Source organism: Sceloporus occidentalis, unplaced genomic scaffold (genome assembly GCF_023333645.1).
Source record: "Sceloporus occidentalis isolate IW3139 unplaced genomic scaffold, rSceOcc1.0.p SCAF_88, whole genome shotgun sequence".
Lineage (NCBI taxonomy): Eukaryota > Metazoa > Chordata > Lepidosauria > Squamata > Phrynosomatidae > Sceloporus > Sceloporus occidentalis.
In genome coordinates, this window is record NW_028317068.1 from 3,663,366 (window position 1) to 3,680,894 (window position 17,529).

Here is a 17,529-nt window from a genome sequence, read left to right on the forward strand (position 1 = left end):
GAGTGCAGCCGCATAAGTGCTGTGTTTTTTTTTGATCAGCAAGCAGTGACGTTAACTGTTTTGCAAAGATTTTCTCATTTATTTTACATTTTATTTCAATTTTATTAAAAGTACCCTTAGTGTTTTGCTCACCTCAGTCCATCAGTGAAGTGAACTTGTTGGGCTAGTGAGTGCAGCCGCATAAGTGCTGTGTGTTTTTGTTCAGCAAGCAGTGAAGCTAACTGTTTTGCTGTGACATTTTATTTTATTTCTAATTCTTTTCAAGAAAAATTGACTGTGACGAGCTGTACTAAGCAAAGCTTCAAGCTACTAGCTGTAGTACTAAAATAATTCTAATCTTCTTTAATCTTAATCTATAATATATTATAAATAATATATAACAATATAAATTCTAATTCATAATCTATAATATAAGTAATTCTAATTCTAAATTCTAATTCATAATCTATATTCTTCTATCTATAATACATAATATATAAGTAAATTATTTCTAATCTATTAATATTATATAACTTAATATTAATTAATAAATCATACTGAATCTGATTTAACCTCACTTTAGCTTAGTGGGTTTGAGAGCGTCTGCCTAGAGGTAGACTTATAGTAAGGAAATATAGCTTTAGGCTAGCATAGTAGTAGGCTAAGCTCTTAGGCCCGTGTCAATTCAAATGAAAAATAAAATACTGCTAGTTATTAAATAGTTAATCTTGAGTTAATAATTTAACCCCTTCGAGACAAAGGCTGATTTTACTTTTTGTACCCTTTGTGACAATGGCCTTTTTAACATTTCTGCGCTGCTTGTGTTTAGCTGTAATTTTCTTCTTTCCCGTTTACTGAACCCACACACATTAGATATTGTTTTTTTCAGGACAAGAAGGGCTTTCTTTAGATGACATTGTTTTGATTGTATCATATTATTTACTATTAAAAAAATTATAAAATATGGTGAAAAATTTAGAAAAAAATGACTGTTTCTAACTTTTAGTTGAAAAATCTTTTACTCATCTATAAAAGGTAATGAAAAAACCTGCTAAATAGATTCTACTATTTGTCCTGAGTTTAGAAATACCCAATGTTTTTATGTTTTTTTGCTTTTTTCTACCCATTATGGGGCAATAAGTACAGGTAGCGTTTTGCTATTTCAAAGCCATTTTTTCCAAATCTGGTAATTCTTCCCCTCATGTGCCATTTCGGGTATCTTTGAACCCGGCCAATGCAATTTACCCCATCAAGTCATATATTTTTGAAAACTAGACAGCCCAGGGTATTCCAAATGCTAGTATTTTAACTCTTTCCATGCACCATATCTACCACCAGTCTTTGTCAAACTTTATGGTAGTCATTTTTTTGCATTTGTTTTGTCATACACATTTTACTTCAGGTATGAATTAAAATGTTCTAGTTTATGTCACTATCACAAAACACCCCAATATGTGTTCAGCAACATCTCCTGAGCGCAGCGATACCCCACATGAATGATTTTGCCTGGCTGTTTGGGGGCAAAAGGGCCACATTTGGGGCATGCGCATTTTTCAATGTTGAACTTTGGCATTTGGGGATCCACTGCCCATGCCCTATTTGGTACATCTTTGAGCCGGGCCATTTCAGTGTGCCCAATAAACCCATATATTTTTGAAAACTAGACACCCCAGGGTATTTCAAATGCTAGTATTTTAACTCTTTCCATGCACCATATCTACCACCAGTCTTTGTCAAACTTTGTGGTAGTCATTTTTTTGCATTTGGTTTTCCACACACATTTTAATTCAGGTATGAATTAAAATGTTCTCGTATATGTCATTATCACAAAACACCCCAATATGTGTTCAGCAACATCTCCTGAGTACAGCGATACCTCACATGAATGATTTTGCCTGGCTGTTTTGGGGCAAAAGGGCCACATTTGGGGCATGCGCTTTTTTCAATGTTGAACTTTGGCATTTGGGATCCACTGCCCATGCCCTATTTGGTACATCTTTGAGCCAGGCCATTTCAGTGTGCCCAACAAAACCATATATTTTTCAAAACTAGACACCACAGGGTATTTTAAATGCTGGTATTTTAACTCTTTGCATGCACATATTTTACCACCAGCATTTTTTCAAAGTTTGCAGTAATATTTTTGTGTGTGTATTTTTCCCACACACACCTACTTTATGTATGAATTTACAGCTCCTGGTATATGCCGCTGTCACACGACACCCCATAATGTGTTCAGCAACATCTCCTGAGTGCAGTGATACCCCACATGCATGGGTGTGTCATTTTTGGGGGGAACTAAAAGGCCACATTTGGTACGTGTGCATTTTTCTAATTGGAAATTAGATGTGTGGTCATCCTCCCCCCCGTGTTAATTGGGACGTTGTTGAACCTGGCCCATTCAATTTACCCCATCAAATCATACATTTTTTAAAAGTAGACACCCCACGGGCATTTAATATGCCAGTATTTTAACTCTTTCCATGCGAGAATTGTTTTAAGCTAATATGCTAATTTTAGGACTTGCTCACAAAAATATATTTTTTATATATATATATATATTTTTTTTATTTTTTTTTATTTAACATTTTTTTTCAACTTGGAGGTTCCCCTGATAGTGACATCAGTGGGAAATGATTTTTACATTTTACTGTTTTTTTACTATTTTTTACTAATTATTATTAATTTTATTTTATTTTTTAATTTATTTTTACTAATCACACTGTGATTAGAAAGCTGGGCTCCATTGACTTGCATGGTGAATGCAGTACCTGTATTCAACCTGCAAGTGGAGCCAAAGTTCTCTAGATGGTCTGGACTATCTAGCGAACTTTTAAAATTTGTGGTTCCTGTTACAGGACGGCGGCCATCTTCCTTGATGGCGAAGATTGCCGGCAGCTGCGGCTGTGACCGCTCTCCGGAGCGGTCACAGCCCATCAAAAGGTTAGTGTTTGGTGTCGCTGGATGCCTCCTGATCGAGGCATTCCAGCGACACCATTTAAGTTTAGGAGGCGATCGTCGATCGCCTCCTAAACGCTTTTAAAACGGGCGTCCGCCGCCATACAAAGTATGGCGGATGTTGACGCCCCGTGGAGGGGCCAGAGATGGCCCCTTCGTGCCGATCGCGGCGTTGCTGAATGCCTCGAGGTCGAGGCATTCAGCAACGCTTTTTGGGTGCAGAAAGCGATAGTAGATCGCTTTCTGCACCCGTTTAAAGACGTGCCGGTCCTGGCACGTCAATTGTCGTAAAGCACATGCTTTTCCGTGCCGTGCCAGGACCGGCAATTGTCATTAAGGGGTTAAATAACTTTAGCACTTTGCCAGATTGCACACAACAGCACAGTGCAGTAGTGCATAGTTTTACTTTTTAAGCAGTAGCACTGAAGAGAACTTCCTCTAATTTTTTTGTCTTTAATTCGTTTTTCCTTTTTTTTATTTTTTATTTTTTTATAGTTTTTTAAACACTACACTACACTACACACACAACACAAAATTTGAAATGGATCCTCCTTTTGGGACTAAGGAGGGACAAGCTCCATCTACCACCACCACCAGCACCACCACCAGTTCTAAGATGCAGCCTTTGCGTCAGTCTAGTCGGCCAAGTAGGCCAAGCTCTCGCTTATCATTTGGGGAAGCATTGCTTGAAGGATCATCAAGTAAAGGAAAGGCACCAAAAGCACGCAGTAGTAGTGCGGCTAGGCCCACAAGCTCTATGGTTTTTTACGGAAAGCCTAAAGCACCAGAAGCACGTTCAAAGTTAAAGGGTAGCACAAGTAGTACCAGCCCAGTGACTAAAAAGAAGTGCCTTTTGCCCCAAGCAGCATCTTCCCCATCCACAAGCAGCATGCAAGGTACCAAGCAGAGCCAAATTAGCAGCAAGACTCAGAGGGGTCCCAAACAAAAGCGATCTCATTCCTTTGTAGGGAAAACCACCACCACCACCACCCTCACCGCCTCTACCACCACTAGTGCTGCGCCTACTGTTCCCACTGGTACCGCCACGCCATGTCCTCCTAGTACCTCTAGCAAGCCACCAAGTCCTTACAAAATGTTTGTAAAGACAGTTAGAGAGAGGGCTACACATAGTGGGACTCCACCTAGCGAGGTAGCAGAGGAGCCTGAGACTGAGAGGCCAAGTGCAGAGTCTATTCTTCCTGCTCACACTACTACTAGTCACGAGTCTCACGACGATATCAGTCTTAGCTCCAGCCTAGCAGGAATTCCATTCGATCTGGCTAATGAAGAGCTAGACTATGAGCCAGAGGAAGTAGAGGAGATGAGTGGTCATGAATCAGATTCCTCAGGGAGCAGTGTCCAAATGATTAGTGCACAATTTTCCCCTGAGCCTCCACCTTCTCCGCTACGATCATCACCATCACCACCACCACCAGCAGCAGCAGCAGCAAAACCTAGCAAATCTAAAGCATTTAGCAGTCCCACTATGGCCAGTACTGTTACCACCAGTCCCACCACCACTAGTTCTGCCTCTGTTCATCCACCCCGAGCAGTAGGAGCAGCACCCAAGGCACACTCCAAGGCTATGCGCGCCCCAATTTGGGAGCACTTTGAAAATGTTGAAGAAGGGCGCTATGGAAAGTGCAAACATTGTGGGAAGCTAATAAGCAGAGGGAAAGTGTCTGGCCATTTTACCAGTGCTAGCATGAAGCATCACCTCAGCACTCAACACAACGCTGTGCTATTGGGGAAAGATGCAGAAGTAAAACTTAGTGCAGGCAGCATAGCTGGTGGCCGTGGAAAAACCCCAACAGCTTCTTCTTCTGAGCCAATAGCAGCAGCAGCAGCAGCAGTAGCTAGTGCTGGCAGCCAGAGACCAAGGCAGGTTGGAGCACTGCATGTCCAGCCCACCCTGGAACAATTTGTGGCATTCCAATCCAAAAGGTCAATGCCCAAACAGCAGGCCAATAAAGTAACGCGACTGATTGGTCAGTTCATTGCTGTTGGAGGGGCATCCTTCTCTATGATCGAAGGGGAGCCTTTCAAACAGTTGATGGCGGCTGTGGCTCCACAATATACAGTTCCGTCACGTTCCACTTTCAGCAGGAACATTGTCCCCTCATTGTATCGGTCCTGTGTTGCAGCAGTGAAAGAGGAGCTTTCCAAGGCTGCTGGTCAGTGTGTTCATTTCACTACAGATTTGTGGAGTGCACCTAGCGGCCAGCATGCCTTTCTTTCTTTGACAGCACACTGGTGGCAGCCCGGTGTGTCTAAGGAAGCTGCTGCAGCAGGCTACCGATCTTTCCTTCTCCATGCAGAAGTGATGGATGAAAAGCACACTTCCCAAAATATTCTGCATGCAATGAGGAAAATGTTTAGCCTTTGGGTGGGAGCAGAGGCGGGCACCAATGTTGAAGTTGGTTTTGTGGTAACTGACGGAGGTGCCAATATGGTGAAAGCGCTGCGAGATGGTCATATTGTTGGTGTGCGCTGTGCAGCCCACATCATACATCTTGTAGTGAAGGCAGCAATGTCAGAAGGAACTAATGTGGCAGCAGTAGTTCTGTCCCGCTGCAGAAAGATCGCTGGGCACTTTCACCATAGTGTTAAGGCTAGCCAACTTTTGAGGGAAGAGCAAGAGAGGTCAGGTCTTCCCGTACACTGCCTACGCCAGGATGTCAGTACACGGTGGAACTCCACGTTAGACATGCTGGAGAGGATTTTGGAGCAGCAGAGGGCAATCCATTCAGGGATGCCACAGAAAATTTAAGCTCAAACACTGCCAGTCTGGCCCAGGTAATCCCAGTGTTCTCCCATCTAGGCAGCAAGATGGATGTGTTCCTTGGAAACCGTGAGGCTGTTCAAGGTGGCACTCTACATCCTGACGTAGCAGCCATAGCCAGGAAGCTGAAGGATCTGCTAAAAGTACACCTTCGCAACCGAATGGAAGAGAGTCCCGAAATGATGCTAGCGTGCCTTTGCGATCCAAGAATTAAGGGAAAGCTAGCTTTGAAATTGAATGTTCTCAGTAGCTACCGGGAGCAATTGGTCAACAAGGTGCGTGACTGGCAACGTAAAATGGGAATGCTGTCCGAGGAGGGAGAGGTGCAGGAGGAGGAAGAGATGATGTGGTCTGCTACTCCTAGCAGCAGCATCAGCAGCAGTGCCACAAGCAGCACAACACAGCTGAGTGGAGCAGCTGCGTTTTGGGAAGAGGCACTTGGGAGTATAGTTGGACCATCTGACAGAGCTAGCAGCAGAAAGGAGAGTAGTGCTGCTGAAATGGTCAAACTTTACCTCTGTGAAGTTCCTTCTGCGCCTAATGTTGATCCTCTTAGCTACTGGGATGAAAAGAAGAGTGTGTGGCCTGCACTCTCATGGGTTGCGCAGCAGCTACTATCATGTCCGCCAACCACTGTTCAAAGTGAGCGCGTGTTTTCTATGACTGGAAACATACTGAGTCCACAGCGCTCACGCATGGCACCTCATCTGATGGAGCAGATTGCCTTTCTTAAATTCAATCTGCCCAAGTTGGGTTACCCAGCTCTTAGCTTGGAAAGTTAATTTTTTTTCTCTGTAATGTTTAAGGTAGTTTCTCCCCCTGGTTGCACGTGTTTGTGGTGTGGCAACGTCTGCTACCTCCGCCGGTGTAGCCAATTTACGCTAGGGCCTAGTGTCTGAGTTCTGGAAGTCCACTCCCAAACGCCATGGACTGACAGACTTTCATGCTTTGCCCTGGGGTGAAACAGGTGAGCGGGTCGTCAATTGCCCACTCATTCACCTTTTTCCGTTTCCAACGCTGCTGCTGGTGGTGGTGCCAGTATCTTTTGCCAGTTCGCTTCCTGGCTGAAATCATGCCTCAAATGTCCCTAATGGAGAGGGTAGTTTCTCCCCCTGGTTGCACTTGCTGCGGTGTGGCAATGCCTGCTACCTCCGCCGGTGTAGCCAATTTACGCTAGGGCCTAGTGTCTGAGTTCTGGAAGTCCACTCCCAAACGCCAAGGACTGACAGTCTATGGATGCTTTGCCCTGGGGTGAAACAGGTGAGCGGGTCGTCAATTGCCCACTCATTCACCTTTTTCCGTTTCCAACGCTGCTGCTGGTGGTGGTGCCAGTATCTTTTGCCAGTTCGCTTCCTGGCTGAAATCATGCCTCAAATGTCCCTAATGGAGAGGGTAGTTTCTCCCCCTGGTTGCACTTGCTGCGGTGTGGCAATGCCTGCTACCTCCGCCGGTGTAGCCAATTTACGCTAGGGCCTAGTGTCTGAGTTCTGGAAGTCCGCTCCCAAACGCCAAGGACTTCGGATGCTTTGCCCTGGGGTGAAACAGGTGAGCGGGTCGTCAATTGCCCACTCATTCACCTTTTTCCGTTTCCAACGCTGCTGCTGGTGGTGGTGCCAGTATCTTTTGCCAGTTCGCTTCCTGGCTGAAATCATGCCTCAAATGTCCCTAATGGAGAGGGTAGTTTCTCCCCCTGGTTGCACTTGCTGCGGTGTGGCAATGCCTGCTACCTCCGCCGGTGTAGCCAATTTACGCTAGGGCCTAGTGTCTGAGTTCTGGAAGTCCGCTCCTAAACGCCAAGGACTGACAGTCTTTGGATGCTTTGCCCTGGGGTGAAACAGGTGAGCGGGTCGCCAATTGCCCACTCATTCGCCTTTCCCAATGCTGCTACTGCTGCTGGTGGTGGTGGTGCCAGCGTCTCTTCTCTGCCAGTTCGCTTCCTGGCTAGTGTCATGCCTCAAATGTCCCTAATGGTAAGGGCAGTTTCTCCCCCCTGGTTGCACTTGCTGCGGTGTGGCAACGCCTGCTACCTCCGCCAGTGTAGCCAGCTTACGCTAGGGCCTTGTGTCTGAGTTCTGGAAGTCCGCTCCCAAACGCCAAGGACTGACAGTCTTTGGATGCTTTGCCCTGGGGTGAAACAGGTGAGCGGGTCGCCAATTGCCCACTCATTCGCCTTTCCCAATGCTGCTGCTGCTGCTGGTGGTGGTGGTGCCAGCGTCTCTTCTCTGCCAGTTCGCTTCCTGGCTAGTGTCATGCCTTAAATGTCCCTAATGGAGAGGGTAGTTTCTCCCCCCTGGCTGCGTCTGTTTGCGGTGTGGCAACGCCTGCTACCTCCGCCGGTGTAGCCAGCTTATGCTAGGGCCTTGTGTCTGAGTTCTGGAAGTCCGCTCCCAAACGCCAAGGACTGACAGTCTTTGGATGCTTTGCCCTGGGGTGAAACAGGTGAGCGGGTCGCCAATTGCCCACTCATTCGCCTTTTCCAATGCTGCTGATGCTGCTGGTGGTGGTGGTGCCAGCGTCTCTTCTCTGCCAGTTCGCTTCCTGGCTAGTGTCATGCCTTAAATGTCCCTAATGGAGAGGGTAGTTTCTGCCCCCTGGCTGCGTCTGTTTGCGGTGTGGCAACGCCTGCTACCTCCGCCGGTGTAGCCAGCTTACGCTAGGGCCTTGTGTCTGAGTTCTGGAAGTCCGCTCCCAAACGCCAAGGACTGACAGTGTTTGGATGCTTTGCCCTGGGGTGAAACAGGTGAGTGGGTCGCCAATTGCCCACTCATTCGCCTTTCCCAGTTCTGCTGCTGCTGCTGGTGGTGCCAGCGTCTCTTCAATGCCAGTTCGCTTCCTGGCTGGTGTCATGCCTCAAATGTCCCTAATGGTAAGGGCAGTTTCTCCCCCCTGGTTGCACTTGCTGCGGTGTGGCAACGCCTGCTACCTCCGCCAGTGTAGCCAGCTTACGCTAGGGCCTAGTGTCTGAGCTCTGGAAGTCTGCTGCCAAACATCTAAGACTGACAGTGTTTGGGTGCTTTGCCCTGGGGTGAAACAGGTGAGTGGGTCGCCAATTGCCCACTCATTCGCCTTTCCCATTTTTCAATGCTGCTGCTGGTGGTGGTTGTGGTGGTGGTTGTGGTGGTGCCAGCATCTCTTCTGTGCCAGTTCGCTTCCTGGCTAGAGTCATGCCCAAAATGTCCCTAATGGTAAGGGCAGTTTCTCCCCCCTGGCTGCGTCTGTTTGCGGTGTGGCAACGCCTGCTACCTCCGCCGGAGTGGCCAGCTTACGCTAGGGCCTAGTGTCTGAGCTCTGGAAGTCTGCTGCCAAACGTCTAAGACTGACAGTGTTTGGGTGCTTTGCCCTGGGGTGAAACAGGTGAGTGGGTCGCCAATTGCCCACTCATTCGCCTTTCCCATTTTTCAATGCTGCTGCTGGTGGTGGTTGTGGTGGTGCCAGCATCTCTTCTGTGCCAGTTCGCTTCCTGGCTAGAGTCATGCCCAAAATGTCCCTAATGGTAAGGGCAGTTTCTCCCCCCTGGCTGCGTCTGTTTGCGGTGTGGCAACGCCTGCTACCTCCGCCGGAGTGGCCAGCTTACGCTAGGGCCTTGTGTCTGAGCTCTGGAAGTCCGCTGCCAAACGTCTAGGACTGACAGTGTTTGGATGCTTTGCTCTGGGGTGAAACAGGTGAGTGGGTCGCCAATTGCCCACTCATTCGCCTTTTCCATTTCCTTTTCCATTTCCATTTCATTATTTTCCTTCTGATACACAACCAACCAACCAAACATAACACAATAACACAAATAACACAGTGACATAATACATAACACATATAACACACAGTGACAACACACATAACACATACACGTACAATGCACAAATCACAAGGACCTTTCCTCTTGTTATTTGTCCTGGCCTTCACTTCTACACTCACTAGCATTAACGCTATAACTCACACTTCATACTATAAAATTTTTCCATCTACATACCTGCCAACAGACCCAACTTTTTCAGGGACAGTCCTGCTTTTTTCCAGTCCTGTCCCATCTAATTTAGCTATCTAGGTATGCAAATACACGTTGGTAGTTATAGCTCGGTAGGTAGCACTAGTATAAACATTAAATAAATATAATAAAGTACTAAATAATAAATCTAACTTTAAAATACATTTAAATAAACCCCTTAATTTTTTAAAACCCATTAAAATTAAAATTAAATTATTATTTAGACATAATACATCTTTAACCAAACCAGTGCACTGCTACTAATCTTAAACATAACCGTACATTAACCCTAAGCTATTTTTTAGTTCTTGTCCAACATTTTTCCATCCGCATACCTGCCAACACACCTAAGATTTTGGTGGACAGTCCTGCTTTTTTCCAGTCCTGTCCAGTAAAAGTTGGGTTGTTGCAAAGTATGCCATTGTGAATAGGTAGCAAATGTTAGGCATGTATTACAAGTGGTCCAAAATCAATTTAAAAATGTAAAATAATCCCTATTCTTTTATTAAACATCTATGGATGTGTGACTGTGTATGATAAACGGAGGCCAAGTTCCTTGGAGCATTTGTCTCTAGGTCATTTTGTGTACAGTACACCTCAGTACGTGTGTGCAACTCTATTGGTCGTTTCGGCAGGGGGCTGGCCTGCCATCAACGAATGAAGTGCGTTCTGCAATTCACTTGATGCCAGACCAGCCCCCTGCCGAAACGACCAATAGAGTTGCACACACGTTCCTTCACGGCAGCTGCTGCTGCTCCGATGTGTTGTTAACCCCGTATTAACCCCTGCTAGGCAACCGGGAAGGAAACGAAGATTAAACGAGCACGAAGAATGTCCGCGAATATTCGCCCGAAGAGAAAACAGGAACGGGCGAATATTCGCGGAATACGAAGGTTTTTTTCCCCCCGAAGACGAGCACGAAGACGAACACGAAGAGCCCCCTTGGTGCCCAAGTCTAATTTTTATATGTGTATAAAACCAACGTATTCCTCTGATGAATTATGTGTAAAATAATAATGTTATTATTCAATTGGTTATTATTTTACATTAACCGCACCTATACCATTTTCACAACAGGGCCATAAATGCACTTTTGGAGAGCAAACAACCAGTTGAAGAAATCTTAAAGAGGAAAGCTTCTGTTTGCTCAATTCGAGGAGTGGGCGAATTTAAACATGAAATTGTGTATGGGAAAGTGATTGAAGGAGATTCACTTCTTAAAGAAATTGCTGGTGAGAATGACTTTTCTAGAAATAGCTTTCATTTGTCAGCCGTAAAATTAACTTCATTTTGCTCAGGCTAAATTGCCAGGAAAAAGTTACCCCACAAGTCCGATTTAAAATGTGTGTCTGTGCTCACATAGTTTCATGGATAAACACATCTTATACCTATATATCTTTCCTGCCTCTCTCAACTATTGCCACCTTCTCTGGCCAGACCCTGCACAACTCTCTGCATGTGGAGCCCCTTCCTACTCCTGGGGCTTTTTTGTTCCTTTTTTTTTTTTTTTTGCTTAAAGTAGATGAAAGGATGAAAGTTACAGGACATAGGACTTGATATCCCAGTTGATATTTCTATATCATGTGCCTTCTTTAGCAGGTTCTCTGAACAATAGATTACAAGTACTGTGTATAAAAATGTACACTAATAAGCTAGCAGACCCCCACCAACAGGAAGACCTCAAAACTGTAAGCCAGTTAGAGATAAGTTGAAGTATGTGAATTTGGGAAATTCCGAGATTGCAGAACTGAGAACCTAAATAGGATGTCAAAAATGTTACCTAGTTGTGCCTGACATACACTGTATAATGTATTCATCTTTTCTGCTCACTGACTGCAGAGCATTATGTTTTGTTATTTCACCAATAATATTTTTATTTGCAAGACTACAAGAAACAGACATCAGTTTCCTAGTTGACTGAATTACACAGGCCAAAAATGTCCTTGAAAACATCTGGTGTTTGGTTTCTTACCATCAATGGATTTCTTTTTCCCCAGAGATCACAGAGAAGATATTTAAAGAAAAGGGGATTGTCCTAGTAGGATGCAAAGGCTTTGTACCACACTTGACCTTCATGAAGCTGTCAAGAGCACCCAAGTTACGTAAGCAGGTGAGCTCTTATTTAATGCTGAACTGGCTCATGCTGTGTAGGCAGATTTATATATTTAAACCATTTCTGGGAAGATACTGACCTCAGACGTGCTTATTTTAATCTGAGAGGAGGAAAACATTATATAGTAAGTGGTTTACCTACTTTCACCCTTCTTCAGTAACCATAATATTATTTCTACCATGTTATCAGTGGGGGATTGATGTTTGAAGGTGTCAGTTGACCTGTAAGTGATAGCATTTCAGTTATTAATGCTAGGTTTTTTATTTGAACTCCTCTTTGTGTTATTAAAACTCACTGGCATGCTATCGTTTTTACCTTTTTTTGTTTTACTTTTCCCCCCAAACATATTTTGCTGAATTAATGATTATGTTAGTACATATGTAAAATGGGTTTGCTTTAAAATATTTTATTTAATTGATAAAACAGGACAAAAAGGTGACTCTCCTCACACGTGGTATTTACTTATGTGGCTGCGTTGCACCTCAAAGCCATTGAGAATTAGTGTACTCAATGAGATGGGAAACTATGGGTTATATTGGAAAAAAAGCTTTGCACTAATCATTTCATAATAATAATAATACCGTAATATTTTTTGGAGTACCTTTTTGCTTTTGAACATTTTTGCTTTTGAGAAGCACTGTGGTCATCTGCCTGCCATCTTGACCACACACCTTTTTTTTGGAAATCGGTTCTGTTGTGTTTTATACAGATTTAAAAGTTGTTTGGTCCCAGCCTATATTCTTCGGTGGTATATTGCCCTCTTCTTTGCATTAGTTCTACAACCTATATTAGAACATATTTATCTGATCTGCAAAATGTGCCCAGAATGCAATGTATATTAATGCTCATTTTGGTTTATTAATAGATTAGATTGTGGAGACATTTTAACACACCATGCAGAGTGATTCTTATGTTCTATTGACATGTGTTTTGTGTGTTTACACATTTGATAGTTGGTATTTTGTTAATAGCACCATAGTTCTGCACCACATGGCATGTTATCTAATGCCCTTGTCAATAGATTTTGTAGGTAAATAATTAGGTGTATGATTAAACTATTATACCAAACAGGTGCTAATGATCATCAATTTAATATGTAGGTTAAAACATAATCATAAACAAAAACATCTGTGTAGGAGGAATAGCAATGTGAGTTTGCTGAAGACAGGTTAATGTCAAAAGTCACTCATCATGGTAAGCCTGAGCACAGGCAGAAATGTCGAGGCAGACAAGGGTTTTCAGATGTTCTGTCCTATCTCTTTTAAAGAAGCACAAAGAAATGGGCAAGGTTGGGGGGCGTAGACGCATCATTTCCCCCTAACCGGCCGTAATACTGCAAACCTCCAGAGCCCGGTTTAAACCAACTATATGATTAGTAGATTTCAGACTAACTTTATATTTTTCACTATTTAGGGAGTGAAAAAAATTGATCCCAATCTGTACAAGGATTTCCAAGATCATTACTTTGGGGATGAAATATTGTACCAACTTGACCTCTGTTCAATGCTAAAGAAAAGGAAACCAAGTGGGTATTACCACACTGAGGCCTCTATATATTTAGGTGAGTTGAAACATATTGAGGCTTATTTTATAAACCTAGGTTTAATATCAATATTCTGCACAATGTGGATCAACCCATAATTTTCACATACTAGTGTTTGCAGCATATGTATTTAAAAAATACAGGGTTCTGGTTGTTCTATATAATTTTATGTTGCCTATGAGCAAATATTTAACAACTATACTAGGGATAGCCTTTTTTGCCAAACTTCCCTATACCTTGGATTTTTGCATTAGTAGCTTATAACAGCAATAGCCCACTGCTGTTGTAGGACCACAACCATGGGCGTAGGGGACAGATCCCCCCCAGTAACTCATGCGGGGGGGACTGATAATTAAGAAATCCCCCCCAGGGCCGTAGGAACCCCCCCAATAGAAACGCCGCAAATGCGGCCCGCGAGACCTCGAGGTGCGGCCCGCGTAAGATCGGCAGCCAGGGCAACCGATCTTACGCGGTCCGCACCTCGAGCCCTGCTACTTACCTGTGGGAGGGTCTTCTGTACTGCACAGAGGAACCGGAACCCAGCAGAGTTCACGTGACATTACATCACATCCTCTGTGCAGTACCAGAGAACGCAGAGGGAGGCCGCGCCCTCTGCTGAAGACTGTGAGCGGCATCGAGGAGCTGCAGTGCAGGTAAGGGGGTGGGGAGGGTGTTTGAATGAGTATGCGTGATTGAGGGAATGAATCTGTGAATGAATGAGTATATGAATGAATGAGTGTGTGTGTGATAGAATGGATGTGTAAGTGCTGGAACCTAGGCATGATTGGACTGTGATTGATGTTAGCAATCACACTCCTATCATGCCAAGTCAGCCAGTACATGCTGAAACATAGCTAGCTGCCCCCCTTGTGTATTGATGCTGCCAGCAGTATGGGGTCTGCACATCACTTACAGCCACCCTGTACCAGCATGACTTGGCATGATAGGAGTGTGATTGCTAACAGCAATCACAGTCCCATCATGCCTAGGTTACAGCATTTACTGGTTGGATGTGTAAGTGCTGGAACCTAGGCATGATTGGACTGTAATGGATAGGTTTCAGCATGTACTGGCTGACTTGGCATGATAGGAGTGTGATTGCTGTTAGCAATCACACTCCTATCATGCCAAGTCATATTGCTAATTTTTTTTGTCCAATTGTGGTGTGTTACCTACTTTTATTAAAAATTTGAGTTTTTATTTTTATTTTTAAAGGTGGGGGGTCATTTTCGGTTTTGGCTAAGTGAACCGTGAATGTTTTGGTCCAGAATTTTCATTTTGGTGCATCCCTAGAATAAATAGAACTATTTCATTTTTAATTATCCTGAGTCCTGAATTTGTAGTCACAAAACTTTCTAGGCCCAGAAATCAGTGAGAGGAAAAGTAAACGTTTTGTGTCATTTACTTTATTGTAATCTGCATATTTTATTAAAGGCCATATTTTCTCACAGTGAAAAATGAGTGCGGCCCGCGCACGCATACAATTCTGATGAAGTGGCCAACTGCAGAAAAAACTTGCACACCCCTGGGGTAGACAGTGAGAAGGGGGGGTAGGGAGAGGGTAGCTAGTGAGAAGGGGGGGTAGGGAGAGGGTAGCTAGTGAGAAGGGGGGTAAGGAGAGGGTAGCTAGTGTGAAGGGGGTGGTAGGGAGAGGGTAGCTAGTGAGAAGGGGGTAGGGAGAGGGTAGCTAGTGAGAAGGGGATAGGGAGAGGGTAGCTAGTAAGAAGGGAGGGTAGGGAGGGGGGTAGATAGTAAGAAAGTGTGAGAGGGGGTAGATAGTGTGAGAAAGTGGGGATCTGATGGGGGAAAATGCTGTCCCCCCAGATTTTTAGGGGTTCCTACGCCCATGACCACAACCCCCATGATGCGTAGCCAGCACATCTGGAACTCTATAAGTTTAACTGACCTTGAGACCTGGGACTTTTTAAATACTAACACATTAATAGCCCCTACAGATATTCTGTTGGGGTGACTTATAAATGATGCCAACCAAATTGGTGTAATAAATCCTCACCAAAACCATTACTTGTAAAGAAACAAAAATATTTTGAATAGGTCACCTATATTCAAACAGGACTGTTGAAAAAAGCACAATTTGGCATGACCAGATATCATCACATAAGAGTAGAATGTGAGGTTGTAAGCTCCAGACTGTGTGACATTGAGAATTAACCCAATCACTCTGAGAGACCATGAGAATGGAGTAACAATTCAATGTGAAATCATAGGTGTTCCCAGCTATCTCGGTCTTAAAATACTAGCTTTTGAATAGCGGTCTACTGTCTACTTCTATGTTTTGGTTTTTTTTTATTTAAGTTTATTATACAAACTGATTATGATAAAACAGACATCAACCTGTTTTAGCAGGAGTACATAAATCGGTATTATCGGTACAGATAGACGATAAGCAGTACTGCGACGCAGCGCAGGGCAATACACGTTACAGTACGACTTCAGTTACGGAAAGCTCAGTAGAAGCAGTGTACAATTACATTTCCAGACATGGCGCATATGGTTAGCACTTTAGTGGAACATAACCTGGGGAAATGGGGGGGGGCCGAGGAGAATGGGGCTAGTTTTCAGCCTCTAGACTGTCCTTGAGAGAGTAGTCTCTCAGCAGGCTGTGGATAAGCCTGCGGCAGTCACGGACTGTGACCTGCTCCCTCCTCAGCACCAGGCGGTTCCTGGCAAACCATAGAGCGTCGTTTACACAGCACATGAGACGCCAAGCATCCTCAATGGCGCTCTCCGTGTGTGTTCCTGGAAAAAGTCCGTAAAGTACCGAATGGTAGGACAGGTACTTTCTCTCGATAGAGTCCTTGAGATCCAGCTCCAGGGCTCTGAACAAAGCCTGTGCAAACGGGCACTGCCAGAACAAGTGAAGGGAAGTCTCCTCCTCCACAATGCACTGTGGGCAGTGTCTATATCTGCACAGCCCCCTGGCATGCATAAATGTCCTTAGGGGGAGGCCTCCCTGAATGGCCATCCATGCCATGTCTTTATGCCTGTTGGTTAGCCTGCTCGACGACACGTTAGCCCAGACAGTCTTGGCTGTGGTGTCGGGGAGCCCTGGGATGTTCTCGATAGTGTCTTTGGCTCTGATGAACTTGTGGATCACACGGGGTAACCACAAATCTGGTTTAACTCCCTCCAGTTGGTGCTCCCTTACAAATTTGCCCACGTCCGAGTAGAACCAGGGCATGGTCCAATTGTAAGGGACGGAGCTGTCCCACTTTTCCCACTTGAGCTGCCTCCACAGGGGCAGCAGGAAGAAGCGAGACATGGAGTTTCCAGCAGAGCCTTTCGCTACGTCTCTGAGAGTCCTGCGCACGCAGTTGCACACAAAGAAGGTCCTCAGCATGGTAGGGATGTCAGGCACTCCTTTGCCTCCCTTGCCGGGTTCCTTGTACATCACTGCGCGCTTTACTCTGTCCATTTTGGAGCCCCAGATGAAGTGGAAAACTGCTCGGTTGATGGCTCGGTGAATGGTGACCAGCAAGGGCCAGGCCTGAGCCACGTACTGCAGCACGGGAAGAATCTCGTTGCGCAGCACCAGCACTTTCCCTTCGATGGTGAGGTCTCTGAGGCTCCACAGCCCAAATTTCTGCTTTACTTTGTTGAGTCTCTCCTCCCAGCTTTTCAGGGCCGCGCCGTCTCTGCCGAACCAGACTCCCAGGATCTTTAGGAAGTCGGTTTTGACGGGAAACGGGATCGGCTCAGAAGTCAGGTCCCACTGCCCGAACAGCATGGTCTCCGACTTCCCGCAGTTGACCTTTGCGCCTGAAGCTCGGCTGAAGTCCTCGCACGTCTGGACGAGCACTCTCACCGACCGGCGATCCGCGCAGAAGATGGTCACGTCGTCCATGTAGAGCGAGCACTTTATCTCCTTCTTGTCTCTGCCCGGCGCGGTGATCCCTCTGATCTCTGGCATCTCTCCCCCTTCCGCTTGTACAGGATCGTGATCATTCCCTCTCTCAGCGTGGGGGGCATCCTGCCCTCCACCACCATCTCCTCGTACAGGTCGAGGAGGTCCGGGCCGATGAGGTCCCACAGCTTTGTGTACAACTCGGCTGGGAGACCGTCACTGCCCGGTGTCCTGCCCTTCCTGAAGGATTTGGCGGCAGAGTGCAGCTCCTCCAGCGTCAAGCGTCCATGGCTGCGCGGCCTGCGGGATC

General features: G+C 45.3%; 1 protein-coding gene across 1 annotated transcript in view; it reads left to right on the forward strand.

Annotated features, from left to right (window-relative positions):
* LOC149284806 (A-kinase anchor protein 7-like) overlaps nucleotides 1-17,529 on the forward strand; it is a 117,193-nt gene that overhangs the window by 22,740 nt on the left and 76,924 nt on the right. The window contains exons 6-8 of the mRNA XM_089496219.1: nucleotides 10,776-10,930; nucleotides 11,696-11,808; nucleotides 13,225-13,372. Coding sequence (XP_089352345.1) covers nucleotides 10,776-10,930; nucleotides 11,696-11,808; nucleotides 13,225-13,372 — 416 coding nt within the window. The remainder of the gene's footprint in view (nucleotides 1-10,775; nucleotides 10,931-11,695; nucleotides 11,809-13,224; nucleotides 13,373-17,529) is intronic.